The 20,702-nt window shown below is 41.2% G+C and overlaps 1 protein-coding gene across 3 annotated transcripts in view; it reads left to right on the plus strand.

The window, feature by feature from the left end:
- Window positions 1–20,702, plus strand: part of sema5ba (sema domain, seven thrombospondin repeats (type 1 and type 1-like), transmembrane domain (TM) and short cytoplasmic domain, (semaphorin) 5Ba) — a 69,589-nt gene that overhangs the window by 11,580 nt on the left and 37,307 nt on the right. For all 3 annotated transcript variants that reach the window (XM_088315117.1, XM_088315118.1, XM_088315120.1), the window contains exons 2-5: window positions 1,083–1,178; window positions 12,373–12,591; window positions 18,411–18,510; window positions 18,594–18,639. In XM_088315117.1, the coding sequence (XP_088171243.1) occupies window positions 12,411–12,591; window positions 18,411–18,510; window positions 18,594–18,639 (327 nt within the window). In that variant the 5' untranslated portion in view covers window positions 1,083–1,178; window positions 12,373–12,410. The remainder of the gene's footprint in view (window positions 1–1,082; window positions 1,179–12,372; window positions 12,592–18,410; window positions 18,511–18,593; window positions 18,640–20,702) is intronic.

The following is a 20,702-nucleotide window of genomic DNA, read 5'->3' on the forward strand; positions in this document are numbered from 1 at the left end:
TCATGCGCAATCTGGATCAGATCTGGATTCAGTTTGGTTTGAATTTATAACTTCTTACGATGCATATGCATGAGATATTTCTTGTTTTAACATAATCTTTAAAGATTTGCTCCTTATTAATAAATGGATGTTGCAGCATTTGACTAAATTGAATTAATTTGGGACAATTAACAATCCATTAATTGCTATTTTTGCCAATTAACGAACTTCTGATCAGATGGAAGTTGCCTGCGGAACTCTTGAACACTTTAATGTTTGCTGAACTGTGCTGATTAGGAATGAGCCGTGCAATGTGTGCGATGTGTGTGTGCAGTGGTGTCACGCTAAGGGCATAAATGGGAATTCTTCCTCCTGACTTGGTGCAATGAATAAGTGTGATAATGAAGATCACGGTGGAAGGGGGGAGGGGCCACATTGGCATTGGGGGCAGTGTTGGAACTCTTCCCACCATTCCAAATGCAATAACTCACTTCAACGCAATATTCCAAGTCAAATAGCCTCGTGTCAATTGAATCTTGCGTCGCGAATGTTGTTGTTCATGACGATGCTAAGTGGAGCGCTTGGCACTTTTTTCGGTGTGTAAAAAGTTTGAAAAGTACAATATGCATTATAGAAATGTTCCCATGTTAATGTGTTGGACAGAAAGCAGCCACCTCCTCATTCTTGTCTATTTTTACTCGCCGGCGAGTCTGAGCCACTCATCCGGGTTGCCGTAGTAACCGTCCGCCGCCATTTGTTGCAATTAGTCGGCTCACTTTCAATAAAGCGCTAAGCTAAGCTAACTAGCGTGCACGCGTCACTCGGCTGTAATTTCTCTACTGTTGATTAGCTTTACGGCTTCCGATGCGCTTGAACCTTGATGAACTTTTACGGTGCGCACACGCACACACACACGCACGCTCACTCACACGCATTCCAGCCCCGCCCCCCACCCTACGTCCCCTCCCACCCCCCGAGCTCCATTGAATAGTTGCCGGTTTGTTTACGAGAGCCCCAGAGTGGGTCTTTGCCGCGTTCATGAACGGTTGGTGAATGAAAGACTCAGACTGAGGCCTCCTCCTTCTCGCTATCGCCTCTCCCAGGATCGCGGTGAAAAGGAAGCCACGCCCACCCGTCCCCACTCGGACCCTCGCCTGACCCCCTCCCCACCCCCCTCGCGCCCTAGCGATGCTAAATCGGTGAGTAGCGGCAGTCATTTCTTCACTTTCCACCTCCTTTTTCTGCTTTCTTTACACTGGGAAATTCCAACAATTGCGCATTTTTCCTCGCTTGGGCCTGGAATTTCTCACCTCTATTGCAATTGCCATCTACTATGAGATTTTATATATATATATATATATATATATATATATATATTCAACTTTTTATAGATTCCTATTAAAAATATTTTTCTTCTAAGTTTTGTGACTCTTCGAAAAACACCCTTCTAATGATTAATTTTTAAAATTATATGAATTGAAAAAAAAATCATAAATCAAGAAAAAAAAATCAAGAAAAATCAGAATTTCGTTTCATCCCCTCAAAATCATTATTTTTTTTTCCTGAAATGATTGGCCTTATTTTGTCATTAAATTACAAATTTTTAATAATATATTCTTTTCCATTTATTTTCATAATTGTACTCTTTTACGTACTCGAGCAGCCTGGGGACGCTTCGAGGTTCTCCAGCGGACATGTTGTTGTTGTTGTTACCTCTGCCAAGGCCCCCCCAAGTCCTTGTTTGCTGATATTTCGTTGAGGATGCTAAGAATGCGCCGGAAGAAAACAAGTTCTTTTTCCACAGGCAAACTGGGATACAGGGAGGCGGGAGGTGCAGGGGTGGAGGGGGGTATGTCGTTAGACGTGTGTGGGGGGGTATCATGGGAAGTGGGGGGTTGCTCTTCATTCTTCCTGGCAAACGAGCTCGCCGCCATTGTGGCACGGCCACGGCGCATTAGCGCGCCTTTACAAGGTGGGAGCATTCAGCGCACAAAGACGGGCACATCCTTGGACAGCCTCGCACTGGGGGCCTTCGCTTCTCAGCGGGGGCAGGGGGTGCGCGCCGAGAGGGTCCCCAATTGCGTGAGCAATGCATGCGGGATGATGATGATGATGTCATCGCTTGGCTCTGTCCGGGCGGACTTCCCGGAGACTCGGTCATGTGCGCTAGACTTCAGCTGGACTTTGTAGACGTCGTAGACATGATGTAAGACTTTCTTTTAGATAACACACCCGAAAATATTCCATGTGGTCTAGCTGTGGACTTTATCGTCGGGTCACAAACAACATGTTGACTTCTTACAAATTTCATCCCGAGTTCATTGAAACTGACTTCATTTAGTGTAGAATGGAGACTTACTGACGACTTAATTTAATTTTTTATTTTATTTGAAATATTCTGTAGATTTCATGAGGATTATTTGGGGTTCATATAAACTACACTTGGTCTTTTCCTAGACTTCACATAGACTTCATTTTCATTCCGCATTGACGACATGTGAAGAGACATCATAAAATGTTCCCGTACACTACATTTACACTTCATAAAGACTTCGTGTAATCTTGAAAAATGTCACACACTTCTTTTATCGTCTATGTTGACGTGAACGACTTTATGTAGACTTCATATAGATTGCCTTTATTTAACCTTCATATAAACTTCTTTGACTTGATGTCCACTTGTTAGCCAGGATGCTACATTTCTCCCATTTTATTTCCTAATCCCTGCTGTGTCTTCTTTTCTTTCTCATCTCATCAAGTTCAACTTTTTGTAACTTTTTGTGATTGATGTCCCGCTCATTTGTTTTCCCCATGGGATTTTTTTAATTAAGTTTTTTGGGGGGGCTTTTATGAACTCCATCGCTCAGCTCACGTGGGTCTGCCACCTTTTGTGTTGAAAGGATCCAAAGAGAGGGAGTGGGGGGGCGCTGGCTATAAATCGCTTGCTGATCTTTGGAAGCTACGTCCGAGCTGCCTGGATTCCGGGAGGCTAACTGGCTAATGATTAGCCGCCTCCTCCGGAGATTCTCGGAATCCCGTCGCCATCCTTCCTTTTTATGAACAAAGATGTGCTGAACATCATAATAATCATGAATATTGGTCAAATATAAGAGAAAATTTCATCAATATTGACACACGAGCATATTTTAGAAAAGAATAACATCAGTAAGAAATGCTGAAAAAAATCATGACTATGAAATAAAACAACACAAATATATAACTTTTAAAAAAAATAAAATGGTACAAAGATATTGGAGCAAAAAAAACGTAAATATTAAAAAAAATTTGAATACAATGCAAGTGAATACAATCCGAGAAAAAAAATGCAAATATATGTACTGATTTTTTTTTTTTCAGATTTTTTTTTTATTACACATTAACTCATGACAATATAGGCAACGATAATGACATTCAAACCATCCATAAAACATCAGATTTTTATCTCTGGTGTAAAGTTAAACAAATAAATGATAAAGTATAGTAAATTAATATTGGTATTGTAAGCGTTTAGCGACAAAAAAATACTTATTAAATTCATTATATGTATATTTTAGATTAATTGGATGATTAATCTGTTATCAGAATGATATTCTGCAAAATATCAGAATTAGCATTTCCCTAAAAAAAGAATCCTGGTTGGTCAGGCCATAATAAAAAGCTACTAGAAAAGAATACAAACAGTGAACCCCAAGTGAGGACCTCAACACACTTGACATAAAGAAAAATACACACATAAAAGAGAAAAATTTAAGTTTGGTTAGTCTGCACAAAAGCGATGCAAAATGACATGCTGGGTTCTTTTCTGGTTGTTTAATTGTTGCTGTGAGGGTCACGGAGGTTTTAATTGTCCTTTTTTACTTTTTTTGATTTCCCCCTCGGCGCCGTCAGAGGCGTTCCAACGCAGGAAGTCAATGAGGCGTCTGTCAAAATAAATCAGTGGACGCATCAAAAGAGGAAACAAGGACTCGCGTGAAAGAAAAGGACACCGTTGCGTTTTTTTCCCCCTCGTGTGGTTTTGTTCTTCTCCTTTGCACATAATCAATCAGTTCCCTTTCATGCCTCTTCTCCATTTTTCTTTTCTTTTCTTTTTTTTTCATTCTGGGGAACAAAAGGTTTGATTTGGACCTCTTCCTCCTCCTCGGGTCCGTTGCAATATCCATTTTCATTACAAAGATGTTTGCCAGACACCAAAAAAAAAAAAAAAAATCAAAGGCGATTTGATGGCTGAAGGACAATCACGTAGAGGCCGTCTCGATGGATTTGAGATGCATGGCGACACCTTTTAGGGACTTTTAACACAATAATTTTCAGGAGTTAATCAAAGAAAATTACATTATCTTCATGCAAAACATGTTGCGGGGCGCACACGGCAAAATAGCGCTAACATTAGCTTTAGCACTGAAGTGCTGGAGCATTTCAGTAAAGTTATATCTCACTCCTGATATTTAAATGAAAACAAAACATGAGAATGTAACATGAAAATGCACAATTTTCAGTTTTTTTTTTAAAGGTTGGTGAAACAAAAAAATAAAGCAACACAAATAACAGGTAAAGAAAAAACAGAAATGCATATTTTATTTTTGATGAAAATACAAAATATGACACAGGGTCAAAATAATACAAAATATTTGGCATAGAATGAGTAATATTAAAATATTTTACCACAAATACTATGGCGATATGCAAATATTATAAACACGTGACATTAGACAAAAATTAAATGCACAAATACTAAATAAAAATAGTACAAAATAATAAACAATAAATTATAACAGTAAAAGATTTCCAGAAAATATAAATGGGTACTACAAAAAATAAATATTAATATAAACAAATCTTACAAATCCACAAATGGAAATAATACAAAATATATATATAACAAAATATTGCAAAAATGTAAATACAATTAAATGTTGCCAAAAAGCTTCACAAAAAAATGAAAAAGAATATTAGATAAAGATACGCAAGTATTACAACAAGAAAAAAAATGCCTTCAGACAGATCTACATATGTGTGTAAGGCTTGGTAGTTCTGAGTCTCGCTTGGCACCATTGCCGTATGGCGTTCCACAGGGTTCACCTTTGGGCCCGCTGCTCTGCTCCTTTGCTGTTTCAAGCTTCTATCCTGAGAAAGTGTGCTTTTCCTTTTCACTGTTATGCTGCTGACAGTGACATAAAAGGAAAGGAAACGGAAGTGACAGTGTTTGGTCCTTGTGGCACTAGTTGACTTTGACAGAATGCCAAGTTAGTCGTTTTAAGTTGGATTGATTTTAAATTTTCAATTCCCTCGTTTACCCCCAACAGCTTTCATGTGCAAGATCACACAGAAACTGGAATCCATACTTTGATTTCATTGGAACTGGATTATTGTAATGGACTTTATTTTGGAGTCAGCCAGCCCTACCTTAAATGTCTCCAGTTGTCTCGTGTTTTCAAAGTGCTCTATAAATAGAGTTGAGCTGAGTTGCCCAGTTCATGTCTTTGTTCTCCTTAATATAAAAAGATGATTTGGCTCAAAGGAGGCTGTTGAAATTCTTCTCCGATTGACGCCTCATGTCGGCATTAGCATTCAGCAGCCAACCGGATTACTGTCCCGCTCCGGAATGACCTCCTTTATTTTATCCAATGGCATTTCTATGCAGTATTAATCAGAGAGAGCTTTTAGGGCGGACGTTTTTTTTCCAACTTTCAATCTTATTTTCTCTCTGCCGCATTGTGTGACTGCTAATGAGATCTTAGCAGCTATCTTCCATTTCCTGCCAGACATTTGATGGCATTTACCATGAAGAACAGATTGTTATGACACTTGTCATTTCTTCTTGTTTTTGTTGTTTTAGTTTGTTTTTTTTCTTCCAGCGGGTAAAGTCCCCGGCGTGACGGGCAACCAGTTGCGAGACCACAAAGCAATTAAATGCTGCAACAAGCTGTTTGGGTTTTCATTCAATGACAGCACATTGGATTTAATTACATGTGAATTATAATCATAATCATTATGATTAGCAGCGTCAAGCTTCACGGTTTTGCTTTTGTTTGGGAAATCGCGTTCTCCTCATTAGGACTTTATCAAATGGAACAAACTTTTCATGACATCGACTACGATTTTGTCATTTAATGTTAGGAGGCCGGCCCAATTAACGAAATCAGATACTTTGGCTCGCATCTTTCTTATCCCTACATATTTGTGTCATAAAAATCGATCAACATCTAGTACAAAGTTTTGTTGTCAATAATTGCATTTCCTTGTGCTCTTTTGATGCCAAATATCGAATTTTGGTTCTGAAGAATACCTTTGTGATCTATTATCACCTTCCCTGGAACAAATTATTCTTGGCAACTTTTTTTGCACTTTTGCATTTTAATGCACAAATTTTGTATTTGTGCGCATACATGAACCATCGTTGCGGAGCTGAATAATTTTGACGAATAATCGAATTGCTACTACCCCCGCAATCCCCCTATATTGCGATTACTATTTAATATGCGATTATTTAGATTATGTATTTTTTTATGAAAAGAAAAAAAAAATCTGCTTTACAATAAAAGATTTATGGCACATAAATGTTTTGATCTAAACAGTTTGGCTTGTTTGAAAATTTTGGTAAAATGAACCATGAATTAATATTTTTTTTTTTTTATGTACTTCAATTAAAGTTGTTTACTTACTGAACACTTGAACTTTTACGCAATGACTTTGACAACTTCACCAAATTCTTCCCAAAAAGTGTGACGTAATCATAAATCAGTAAGTCATGAGTCAGATGACAACAAAAATGCAAACCAACTTGAGTCTTTCTCACTTCAATTTGTCATCTTTCATAAAACACTGACGTCAACCTAAACGACACTTCTTAAGCGCTAATGTGCACAAATGTGCACTAAATATACCATTTCCAACCAAATTGCAGCTTATTGGCGCTAATCAATAAATGCCGGGCTCAACTGTGTCGAATGGCCTTGCGCAGTCTTCTTAATCTACTGCCTCTGTTGTTTTTGGAAGTTGTTTTTTTTTTAGCCGCGGTAAGCTTTCCCGCCGTCGTGTTTTATCTGAGTCAAGTCAATTTGCTGGCTGTCTTGTAAGGCTGCCCTATAAAATAAAACGTCGCACTCATCCTTCAGCAGTGATCTGCATGCCAACCACTTTGTGGCCTAATAGAAAATGTATAATGCGCCCTCGTCGGCGGTGAGGCTCATGAATAACAGCGGTCTCACTGGCTCACGCTTTCCGGGCCGCTCGTAAACATGCTGATTGAATCCAATCAGGTTTGTCCCTGTATTTACATAACTTGGGTGCGATTTTTTTTATTTAAAGATCGTTTGCGTCACACTAAAGCTCTGCGGCACGTGATGTGCAGTTCATGCAATATCATCTTTTTGACTCTTTTAATGACAAAATCAATAAAATATTGTATTTACGTGGGGGATTCGCCTGTTTCTGCATAAAACGATCCTTCTTCTGGTAACATCATGCTCTTTTGTGGCTAGTATAACCTTTCCTTAGGCAGGTTCTCAAGTCAAAACACTATTTCCACGTCATTTTGCGGGAATATTTTTTGTAGTGCAAAGTTTAGCTATGGGTGGAGCTAGACTGTTGCCATCAAAATGTACAGGGAGCCAGTGAAGGAGGCCAAAATTTGAGCTCAGGGGCTCCCTCATACAAACTCCAGTTAGGAGGCAAACAGCAGCGTTTTGGAGCAAGTGGTGATGCTTGAGGAAGGACTGGCTGGCTCCAAAATGAAAAGGAGAGGCTTCACTTAAGACAGCTGCCTATGTTGGGAAAAAGCTCTAATTTAAAATAACTGTCCAATTTAAAAGCTAAATTTCCGTCAACATGGTGAGATGTGTCACTGGGATCAAACACCTTCTGTTTTCTTTTCATTGAAGTTCAGGCAGGACTTTTGTGCCATCCTTTGATTTCCTCCAAATCGGACAAAACTGGCCTGAAGGAAAAAGCATACTTTTTGCTTAGCTGGACATATATTTTACTGTCATCTACAAAGAGGTGAAATGAAATTGGACATTTTCTTAAAATGGAACCTGGAGTCAGTAAAGAGCAGAGGCCCCGACATTGAACCCTGTGGAACACCATATGACAGTGGGGCAGTGCAGGACTTCAGGAAACCAAGGCTAACACAAAAAGACCTGCCTGCCAAATAGGATCTAAACGTCTCTAGAGGGCTGCCACTTATGACCACCTGGTGCTGCTAACAAGCCAATAAAACACCATCGTCAACCGTCTAATACGCTGCAGTCAAGGCCAACAAAACAGGACATGCATCACCTCCACTTTTGTCGCTAACCAGGAGGATGTCATTCAAAACTCGTAACTGGGCCGACTCTGTGCGATGCAGCATCTTGAAACCTTAATACCTCCATGACGATTTGTTCATCTAAAAAATATTTCAGCCGCGTGTGTGCCACTTTTTCCAGATTTTTAAAAAAAATAAAACGCAGCTTGAAATGTAAACGTTGAATACGGGTGTTTCTGTACCCATACCTTCAATGTTTATGATCCGTTAAAGGAGTCGGCACGTCTGAGCGCCGCATGGCGTAAACATGTCCCGGCGGGGGAGCGACGACGTCTGGTGCGATAGCGGCTGATAACAGCTGATAACGGCAGAAAGCCATAACTCCTTCATTATCCCCCCCAACGTGGAATATGTGAGGAATCTAGCGTGTTAATCAACACACACAAACTAGCAGCACACACACACGTGTGGACAGGGGGGGACCTCACACTCGTTGGTTCATGACGGTGTGAGGATTTAGGGGGCGTGGGGGTTGGGGGGGTGTGACCTCAATCAGGCCGAGCTTACAGTGCCAGAACACACCATTCAGATGTTCTTTTCGAAACAATGGGGTCAAGTGTACGATGTGTGTGTGTGTGTGTGTGTGTGTGTGTGTGTGTATACCACGGGGGGGTGCATGTGTGTGTGTGTGTTATCAGGCATGTTTCCTTTTGTGCCAAACATTCCTCTTTGCACTGCTGCATTGAAAGCTGCGGGCACCCTCATCAACACACCGCGTGTTTACTAAACTGCAGATGGGGCGGGCCTCTTTCTCGCTGCTTTTCTTGCGTGAGGGATTTTGTTCCCGACCCGCACCCTATAGAAAGGCCCTACAGATGATATATATTCCAAAATGGGTGCGATAATAATGATCACAGGCATATATTCTTTATCCTCTGACAAAAACCGCTAACATTCTTGCAGTTTAGTTGTGACAGTCTTCTTTTTATGTCTGTATATATTATACTGCCCTCTGATGGCCAAGGCGCGTGCAACACACACCGTCCATGGATTTCATACGTGGAAACATGAACCACAAAGAAGCTTAATTCTTCACATGCTGTTTTAATTATGTTATTACTAAGTCATTACTATGTTTTTATAACGTACAATACTTCATAGCACTATTTTGCCCATTAAAATTTTCCGGGCGCGATATTTGATTGGAGTGTAAGTAAGTAGCGAGGCTTCCGTCTCCATAAACGCGGACCGTTAGCCACGACTCAATCAATCCAGTCCATTGATTCGGTAACGATTTCTCCCCCCGTTTACAGCGCTCATTTTCCCGCTTAACTTTTTGGGCCAAAGAGTCCGGCCGTAAAGCTTGCCAGGCCATGACTTTACACGATAGAAAAACACCCACGCTGGCTTTTAATCGACAGCCGTTAAAATTAACGCCGCATGATGTTTTACGGCCGCTCAGGTGTCCGCCGATATTCCGCAAAACGATGCAGGCGAGGTGGCCATGATGACCCCTGACCTCCTTCTTAATTCAATTGACAGTCTCTTTAGGGCGGGACGTGGGAGCCGCCGTTGATTTAGGGACAGATCATAAGTGCATTTGTGGTAAAGTTTGGCGGGTAAATGTTGCATTTTTGTGGTTTGACATTCATATATTTGCAGTTTTTTTTAACAATGTGTGAAAATATATATTTACATTTTTTTGGTGATTGTCATTTTTTTTTTGTCGAAGATTTGCTGGTAAAACAGTGTTTTTGTGCGCTCCATTTACCATTTTTGTGCTTAAATACAAACATTTGTGATTAAAAAAATAATTTTGTGCTACTGGTGCAAAATGGCACTTTTGTGGCCTAACACAGTGAAAAAAGGTTTTGCTGAATTTACTCAATTATATTTTGTCAAGTGGGTAGACAAAATAAACTCATCTGGAGCCAAATACATTTTAGAAGTAGTTTTATGGTTTGTTGAATTTACTGGAGCCAGATTGATTTGATTATACACCTATTTAAAAAAAAACAAAAAAACGATATGGCGACAAATTTTATTTTGTGCAACCACTTGATTAAAAAATAACACTGAGTGAATCCAACACACCATTATTTTTACTATTTTTGTAGCATATCTAGTTTGTGATGAACCATTCTGATTTTGTGCGCAAATATTGCACTTTTCTGACCAAATCTATACCATTCCTATTTTTTTTAAAGTGCTTTTTTGTCTGAGATTTTCCTCTAACGATCAAGGAGAGACGGTGATGCTAACACTGGGCCTGATTTTTGATTCCATTAGTCACACCGAGAGTTCCCGTTAGGTGCGCCGCTCCTTTAATTGGCACGACGGGGGCGCACGAGGGGGGCGTGGGAGTCGCCATTGATGCGAGAGCATGAAAGATCAACGCAAATGTCAGGCAGTCACTTTCCCCCAGGAGGGCGCGGCCAAACTCCCAGCCTGGACTAAGAAAATGTTTCCATTTATTTTTGCCTGTGATTCGAAGCACGAGGCCATTGAAGCCGTGCCGCAATCATTTCTCATCACATTCATAAATGCGATCTCATTTTTCTCCATTTTGAAACTATTTGGTCTTTTGATGGCATTTTCCCGTTAACCACAACGTCCTGTTAATAAATATTGCAATTTCTTGCACATATATTACACAAAGGAGTTTATAAAATTATGACTTTTTGCAAAACAATGTTGTGTCTCTCTCTCTCTCTCTCTCTCTCTCTCTCTCTCTCTCTCTCTCTCTCTCTCTCTCTCTCTCTCGCTACGAATTTCTTATAAAATTCTGATTATGATTGAGGTACTTCTCTATTAATAGTGATGCTTTTTTCATGCAATTAGCAAATTTTCATAAAACTTTTCTACTAAAAATGAAAATGTGTTCTCCAATTTTCCTGTAAAATTAAAACTCTCTCAATATTGTTTTTTACCTTTTAAATGCCAATTTTTTTTTTTTGTCTTGAAATTGTCCACGTGTTCATCAAGCCCCGTCGCCATCCGAGTAGATTACAGAGTGCCTGCAGGCACTCGACCTGGATGGCGACGCTCGTTGCCGTGGTAACGAGCCCGCAGCCACTGTGAGAGGCTGCGGTCGTCTGATTTAGTGGCTGCCATCTGGACTTAGATTGATTTTTCTTAAAATAAAAAGGACGACCCATCAGCTCGTTACCTTGACGATGTCAAAGTGCTTTAAAGCAACGAGCAGGCTGGACCTAATTTTTTGCTCATTTAGCTCAATTGTTTGTTGTTGTTTAGGACCTGAACAGTTGTCTGACTTTTTCAACCAGGACATTGTCGGGTCATTTTGAATACGATTTTTTTTTCCCCCCGGTAATTTCTTTTTGGGGGGATGCTGAATTGTGAACAAACTGTTTCGTCCAATTGCTATACCCAATTCGAAGCACGTATCCAAGTTAGATATGTGACACTAAATTATGAACATTTTCTTTTCTATTATTGTGCGTGGGCGTAGCATGGCGGTAAAGTTTGATGACTGTTCCCTGAATGCCTCTCCGACAAGCGCACTGTACTTGAAGTATTTCTGGAGCAGCAGCAGCAGCCGCAATAATGAGAAACTTTTATTGATTTTTAAACACAGTCATTTTTTTTGGGTTGCTCCATTTTACGACTCGACTGCGCAAATAATTTTTTATTGATGGAGGGATTAGTGAGGAAAATTCCACAGGGAGCAGTGGAGTCTCAACTTCTAGTGGCTTTGAAACATTTTGCTGAACTAATATCAGGTGTTTGCCGTCACTGTTTTTTTTTTGGGGGGGGTCATGATGATTCGTCAAATTAACTTGACGTGACAGTTGAATTGCTCATGTTTGAAAATGATGAACGTAAAAAACAAATTTGAAAACTTTTTTTTGTGCAGTCTCCTGGGTTTTCTTTTGATATTTTTGCTTGTTTTGGCTGGATAAGGTCTAACGCCTTTTTGGGGATCTATATATTTTTTTTGTAATAAATCAGCAGTGGATCATGGGTTGGGTTCACCAAAAACACCAGTTTATGACAAAAAAGTAGAGAACCCCCAGCTTTTTGTGGAAACAATCATTTCAAGCAGAACAGTGACTTTAACGCTAACATTTCTCATTTTGATGATCATTATTTTAAAGTTTTTTTGTTTAATGTCTTTTTTTGTGCAGCTGCATTCCTTTTGGCGGTTAAAGGAGCGGTCGTCACCATGACAACGTCCATGGCCGGCCTACTCCTGCTGAGGCTCCTCCTCCTCATCGTCCCACCGACGTCGACAGCGGCGGGAGCTCATCTCAACGCTTCGTCGGGATTTCCGACCATGTCGCTTTTCCAGCCGCTCACTCAACCCGAGTGCTCCAAGAAAGAACACCCCAAAGTGTCCACACAAGGTGAGATGTCCAATTTAGCTGTCATTAGCCGTGTTAGCATGTTATCAAACTAAGGCGGACACAAATGAACTAATGTTAGCTAAATTCAAAGATACCTTACGAACACTAGCTAGCTAGCAGGCGTTGTGATGCTAAGCTAGCCAACGTCTAACGTTCTCCTGTGCTTTTGTTTGGATAAGATTATTTTCTGCCAAGCTGTTCTTTGCTTGCCAAAAATATCCCCTAAAAACTGTAAAACGTAAGAAATACAAGAGCGCACTTAGTATGCTATGCTAACACAGCTAGCCCATTTGTTGTGCTTGCTGTTTAGAGGGAGAGAATGAATGGTTGTGTTGTGAAGATCAGCACAAGGTTAGTGGTTGGCCTGTAAAATGGATTCTTTTGTGCCGCTTCTCGATTTGGCATCATTACAGTGCGCCAAGAAACACAGCAGCAGTGAAATGGAGGCCAACAGGATGTGAGCAAACACGCACAAATTGTTGTGTTTGTTTTGGGTGTTGTGCTGTTTGTCTTGCTTCTGCCAAAAAAAAAAAAACCCCGAAAACCCAAAAGTAGCTGCAAGTGAGCATGAAAACCTGAAATACAAAAGCCTGAGGAACTGGATTGAATATACCGCGAAAATCCAATCAATCGAGCGATGCCTACAAACCTGACCTTTGACCCAGCTATCCTTTGTGTCTTGGGTCGAACGTAATTACCAAACAACTGCGTTTTTGGTCTGCCAAAGAACACTTCTCCTTGAGAGCTTGAAGGTGTAAAATCCCAATTGATAGAGCACCACCTAGAAGCGTGTCATTTGATAACATCTGTCCTCAACATCTCAAATCGAATATTGTCATTAAAAATCCAGATTTGTCTTTTCAAGTCCGAAAATCCCCGGTATAATTTCATTGGTAGAGTGCTGCCTAGAAACTTGTCCTCCTACACATGATCCCAAGTGTCTTAGATAGAATATATTCTAAAACAATGGAGTTTCCACTTGAACAAAGAAAATAAAATCCTTGAAAGTTGTTCAATAGTAAAGATCTCTTGAGATTTCCAATTGTGAGAGCGCCACCGAGAACCCGAAACGGATATGATCTTTGCCACGACCTGACGCATGCTTTAAAAGTTTAAACTTTACAATATTAGTTCATTTTGCACTACCTAGACCAGGCGTGGGCAAACTAAGGCCCTGGGGCCACATGCGGCCCGTTAAATGTTTTAATCCGGCCCGCCGAACTTGAAAAAAGTTAAATGAATAATTCATGTTAATGTTTTATTTTCTAAATATTGTGGTGTGTCAAAGAGAGATATTTTGTTGTAATGCTTTTGTTCATTTTCATTTCAAATTAAATGTATGTTTTTCCTCTGATGAGGTGAGGTTAGCAAAACACTCCATCCATCAGCTCCTGGTCCGGCCCCACTATCAAATTTTAGAACCCATTGTGGCACACCTATGACCTAGACCCATAAACATGTGCATTTTTTGTTGTTGTTTGTTGTTTTGTTGTTCTTTCTCTGCCATAGAAAATGAATCACTTCATGTGCGTTTGAAAATTCCATTTTGTAGAGTGCAGCGAAGAACACCTTGACCTTATGTGAATATTTTTCCTTTCCACCAATAAATGTCAAATATCTGGGATAGGTTTGTAAAAAGTATTTTTCAACCGCCGTAAAATATGAATCCTTGGATGGTTCCGACATTCGAATTGCAAGATATAACCACCAGCTACCTCAAATGTCATTGGTAGAATATTGTCAGTCAGAAAAGGATAAAGTAATTAAATGACAAAGAAACCGATTTCTACACATTTGAAGATCACTTGAACACTGGAACTATTAGAGCGCCGCCTACAACCTTGTTCTAAAACATTTCAAGTGATCGGAAGGAATTTAACTATAAAGCAACCGAGTTCTTACGCTGACAAAGAAAAATGCAATTCCTAGAGCGCTGTCAAGGCACGTGTACGGACAGAAACTTTTCAGCGTGCGGTCTCAAGTGTCTTGGATTAAAGATCAAATCGATAAGATTCTTACTCTGATAAAAAACATATCCTGGAAAGTTTAAAGCTCATTCTCGGAACGGCGTTGCGGAGTTCATCATTTGTTGTGTTTCTTGGTGGCGCTTTAGCAAACAGCCAAGCAACTTTTAGCGCCGTCAAAACCCCAGCTGTTGTGAAATGCGCGGCCGTGGGTTCGATTCCGGCTCGGGCCTTCCTGTGTGGAGTTTGCGAATGGTCTCCCCGTGCCTGTGCGGGTTTTCTCCGGGTAATCCGGTTTCCTCCCACTTTCCAAAAACATACATGACAGGTTGATTGGACACTCTAAATTGCCGCTAGGTATGATTGTTCGTCTATGTGTGCCCGGCGATTGGCTGGCAACCAGTTCAGGGTGTCCGATGACAGCTGGGATAGGCTCCAGCACCCCTCCGTGACCCTCGTGAGGCGAAGCGGTACAGATAATGGATGGATGGATTGTAACTGGACGGTGACCTGCAACTCTAAATTTGCGCCAGAGTCCATCTTTTGTTCATGGGAGGCTGCGCCCAGGCCATTCTTTTCCCACGTTTGTATGTGAGGATTGTCAGCATATTGCAGTGGTTATTTCGCCTTGAAAGGACGGTGAGGCAGTTGCAGTCGGTCTTTTGTCGAGATTCTAGGTGGCACTCTAGCACTTCGGCCAGCTTCTAACATTCCGGCTCAACTTGATGGTGATGCAGACGCCTTGAAATGAGGTAGCAGACTTTATCTTTTCGTTATGTTTCCAGGCAGCTCTCGATCAAAATGTATTTTTCAAGTGATTTGCTTGTTTTATTTTCACGACTCTCAGAGCGCCGCTTTTGCCAGCAGTGAGTTTGTTAGCCGAGTAGATAATCTTCACACCTTTTCTTCCCCCCCCGCTGCATGCAACAATATCCGTAAAAGATGAAGCGGATCTTCCTCGTGGGATTGAAAGGGGAAAAATGTAACGCTGGCTTTAATGCCACCTTTGGAGAAGAAGTAATCCGGTGAATAACTGCGCGCGTCGTCATGCTCTGTTTTTCCCCTCAAATCACGGTAAACTCCCGAGAGAATTGCGGCGAAACAAACCCGCGATATTTATTTTGCCTTTTTTTTCCCATTTACGCATATTCCCGCCTGCCGCCCGGGCGCTTTATTAATCTAATTTGCACTCTGCTCCGTCTCGTCTCCGCGCCGCGAATACAACAACACTTTGTATCACCTTGCGAACCGAGCGCTCGGGTAATAAGATGTGGAGGTGAAAATAAAAAAAAAAATAAGGAAAAAAAAAACAACACAAAGCGTGACGCAGCGTTGTTCCGTCTTCAGTCTTGATTACCGAGGCGGCCCTAATCGGAGCTGCCGCGCGAGCGCTCGCGGCCCATCAATCATCCAGTTGGAAAGGCCGCGGCGGGACTGTCGGTTTGCAAGTTGGAAAAGGTAAGGGAAGAGAAGACGGCTCAAGCCTGGATTGGAATGAATGACTTCTAATAACTCCCTCATCGACAGCTATCGACGCGTACATCGCCTAATGCACCCCTTCAATCAAAGCCAACTTTTCATCCTGTTCATGTTTCAATGCCGAGTTTTTCATTTCCGAGCGAGAAGGCACCGCCACGGAGGAGCGCTCGTTATTTCTTGGGCTACTTTGAACAATCCCAAAGTCTTTAAAGCCGATAGATTCGGAGAGGAAATCAATCCCATAAATCCTGGCTTTCATTGCGAGACTTTGAATTAGCATGCTAAGGCTAAATGCGAGGCTTGTGAGAGAAAAGACAAATGTTTGGATTGTTATCGCCACAGAGCGTCATGACTTGCATCGTTAACCGTTTCGAGATCAATTAGATCACCTCCAACGCAACTTTGCTTGCCGCCATCGGGAGTTCCGCCACTGTTTTTTTTTTTCTGGTTGATCTTTTTTTTTTTTAAGATCACAACTCCCGAATCTTATTTCTTTAGTTTCCTCGAGCTGCAGCCGCTATCTTGGCCTCTTTTTCCATTTTCACTGCCGACTGAGAATTTGCCGATAGAGAGAGAGAGAGAGAGAGCGAGTGAGAGAGACAGGTCGCCATAAATTAGAAGTGACTCTGGCGATGGGGTCACCAAGCTAATAGCCTCGGGTCAGCCACAACTAAAGACAGGGCAAAGACTTTTATTGTGAAAGTCATTGCTTCTGACTTTTATTGTGAAAATCCTGCATGTACATGCTTCATGTTGGGGGCACTTTTTAACTTTTATTGTGAAGGTCTAGCATTTAAATGCCATTGCTCGTGCCTTTTATTTTGAAAGCCACACTGTACACGCTGTATGTTCTATTTGTTTGCGCTTGAATTATATTGTGAAACTCAAGTGTGTACAGTACAAGCTGGTTGATTGTGACTTTTGTTTTGACAGTTCCCATATTGGATGCTATATGGATCTTGGAGAATTTTGTTTTGAAAATTGCCATCTTAACATTGGATGCCTTGTGGTCGTTTTTGTACTTTTGTTGTGAAAATCCATTATTTACAATCGGGTTGCTTATGACTTTGATTTTGAATATCACAATTCGATAAGATGATTGACTTGGTGTGGCGCTGCTTCGGTTTTATTGTGAAAGTCAGCCCTTGCGTGTGATTGCTTCGGACCTTTAGTGTAAAAGTCACCGTATATAAGCCGGGTGTTGTGTTGTTGCATTTTTTTTTTTTTTTTAACAAATTTCCCCAAAATTGAAGCCAACATTTTTCTGGGAAGTTGTGACTCCAATTTTGAAGAGGAAAAATTAACGTGTCCCCTTTTGAAATAAGGCTGAAACGAAACAAAATGTTGAATAAGTGAAGTTCCGAGAATGTTCTAGATGAACATTGATATGGAGCTTTTTTAAGTGCTGCACAAAACAGCGCCGCAAAATAAAAAAACCCAAATAATGGTCTGGAATAAACGGTGAGCGAAGGGAGAGATGGAGGGGGTTTTACAGTCCCAGCTGTGGGCCGCTTACGAGGAGATTGAACAGGCGGCGCGTATAAAAAAGCTTGTAAGCGGGAGGATAAATGCCAATCATCCTCACCGTAGGAATTCTCAGCAGACGGATATTTACTGTCTCTTTAAGAAGAACAAGAAGGGGGCGGAGCCCAGTAATGCTTCTTGATTGGAGTTTAATACTGTGCAAATTTTTTTTTTTACTGCTCATTAATTTGCTTGCCTGATGCTACGCTATGCTCGTCTCTCTAATGGGACACTACGCTAGGCTATTTCAAACCCATTGCTAATGCTAACCTATGCTAAGCTAGTCCATCTGATGCTAAATTATGCTAGGCTAGGTGAGGCTAACCTCTTTTGTGCTATGCTTTGTTTTGAGATCATATTGGTTAATTTTATCTACTGTGCTATGCTAAGTCTTTAATTAATGTGTTTTATTTCATATTTCATATCCGCTCTTACTGATGACTTATGCTATAGTATGCTATGCTGTCTAGATCTGATCATTATTTGCTTATCATAGGTATGAGTGTTAAATTTCTAAGACTGATCATTTAAAGATGATTGCGGTAATAAAAGTTTCATTTTTCTGAGACAGTTTCGACCAAGTAACGGTCAAGAGCCTCAGAGAATTTGCAAATGGCGGTCAGGTAGTGTGGTTTAATTTTGCAGTCAAATATGGCACGGAAAAAACAAATAGAGTCAAGAATGAAGAAACTATCCATAAATGATTAAAGTACATAAGAAGGAACATATTTAGTATATTCATAAGAGACATTTGTAGTTGATATTATTCATTCATTAGCGTTGGAAGTGAAGGAAAATATTAGCCGTCATGTTATGCTAGGCTATGCTAATAATACTTTGTCTTCTCCTCAGTGCTCAGTCCGTGGATATCCACGTTCTCCTGGGCCGGCGTGCGGGATTTCTCGCAGCTGACGCTTGACCTCGCCAGGAATGAACTCATTGTGGGCGCCAGGTGAGACACACACATTAGCACACACACACACACACACACACACACCCACACATGCTCATTCACTTATTTCCACACTCTTGCAGGAACTTCCTGTTCAGGCTGGACCTCAGCAACATGTCTTTGATCCAGGTAAGATCATCTTCTTTGTCATTGGCTTGGATTTGCCCCATCATATGAGTATGTCGTTGTCGTTAATCTTGTTATTGTCCTTTGAAAGTCACCAAAATAGATGATGACATCACTGAGTGATAGTGTGGTCACCTGTGGTCTTTTATCCCGAAAGGAAACTTGTACAAGATGTACGGCGTATCCTGACTTTCAGAATAAAAGCCCAATCACAACCACACGGCATGCAGCTTGTACGCGGTAACTTTCACAATAAAAGTCCGGCAGTGTCATTTTGTGTGCTCTCTGGTTCGTGGAGCTTTTACTTTTTAAAGTCACTTAGAGGTCAGGTGTCAGTCAGATATTTTTAGAAACAATTTCCTGCTCGCTTGTGACACAACGATGGCGGAGCCAAGGCCACATTATTGCTTTTAGGAAGCTGTAGTGCGTGTGTGTGTGTGTGTGTGGGGGGGTGTATCTGTGTGTGTATGGTAAATGGTCTTTGCATTCTGTGCGCGTATCCGTCCGCCTATGTGCGAGTGTGTCACGGACAAGGCATTCATTAGAGACATTCCGGAACAATCCGGCTCAACACCTGAAGCGCCACCCAGACACGGAGGGCTACAGGTTATTGTGCTGTTGCTGATGATTGTGATGTGAGGGATGTGTGGGGTGGGATGCGTTGAAGGCGGGTTATGAAGGGGGGAGGGGGGGGCATGCGGGTTAGTGAGCCGAGGCCCCTGGGAGCTCACCTGTCAGCTACCAGCATTAGCGGGCAGGCAAGCGGAGACGCCGACTGCACAGCCAATCACTGCGACAAATGAAATACACACGGGAAAGAAACACACACACACAGTTATTTGTGTGATTTATCAAAATAAAAGCCAGAGCTTCAAGGGACTATCATGACCCTTTGTGACTTTTATTGTGAAAGTCTACAATGAACAACTTGTCGTTGCTCATGGACTTTTATTGCGATAAGTCAGGTTGTACAAGCTTTGCGTGATCACCTATGACTTTTATTTTGAAAGTCACCATGTGTGCTTTCTTGTACAAAGTACCTTTATTGTGAGATTGGATGGTTTACAAGATGCATGTTTTATGGTTGCGAGCGACTTTTATTGTGAAAGTCACCATGATTCCGAACGATGTGAAGTGGTGGATCGAGGGAAAGCTGGATGTTTCATGGTTGCCTGTGACAATCCGCCATTTACATGCTGTGTGTTGTGTCGTCGCCTTAAATTTTTATTGTGAAACTCTAATTTTACATGCCGGATGGCTGGAAGGCAGCATTGATGGTCATTTTTTTTTTTTTTTTTTTTTTTTTTTTTTTTTTTTTTTTTTACGACAGTAGTCCCAAGAGCAACCTCATAACAGCCAGGCTGTACATCGAGGAATTTCAAAATAAAAACAAACCATCACTTTCAAAATAAAACTAACACAATCAAACTCCAGCTGAGCTGTTTATTACTAACATTCCTGATCTAAAAATGTTAGAATGACGCCTTTTTATTTTGAAACTCTGCAGCTGCAAGCCTTGGAATGAACACAAATGATTTACTATATTATGATGAAATACATTTTTTCCATTTCAGCAATTGTAAATATTATAATCAGGCTCAGTAAAATACAGTCATCCAGAAAAATATGCATCGCTCTGCTCCCACTCAGACTTTCCCGGGCAGCCCACACCATCATTTTTTTTTCCTGCTCCTTCCTTCTGCTTTTTTTTTTTTTCCCCTGTGTTGCCGTGTGGGATGCAGGCTGGCGCCGCATTTAGTAGCGGGTCTGATGCCTGATTGCCGCCCACTCGCGACGTCCCACCTGCGCCCGCTGACAAAGCGCCCACTCGGAGGTGCCTCTCGCAACCCCCCCCCCCCCCCACACTCGTCCCCCGTCACCACTGTGTAGAAAAGCAGGAGGGAGGTGGTGTGTGTGTATAAATGCGTGCGTGCTTGTGTGTGTGTGTACTGTATATAAGTGTGTGTGGGATGGATGGCTGAAAAAAAAAATCTCAAGTGTCTGACAGGAGCAAAAGAGGAAAATGAGCTTTTATATGTTTCTCATTATTTGCGTCTTTGCATGAG

Source organism: Idiotropiscis lumnitzeri, chromosome 14 (assembly GCF_059441095.1).
Source record: "Idiotropiscis lumnitzeri isolate Australia: NSW breed Sydney's pygmy pipehorse chromosome 14, RoL_Ilum_1.0, whole genome shotgun sequence".
Lineage (NCBI taxonomy): Eukaryota > Metazoa > Chordata > Actinopteri > Syngnathiformes > Syngnathidae > Idiotropiscis > Idiotropiscis lumnitzeri.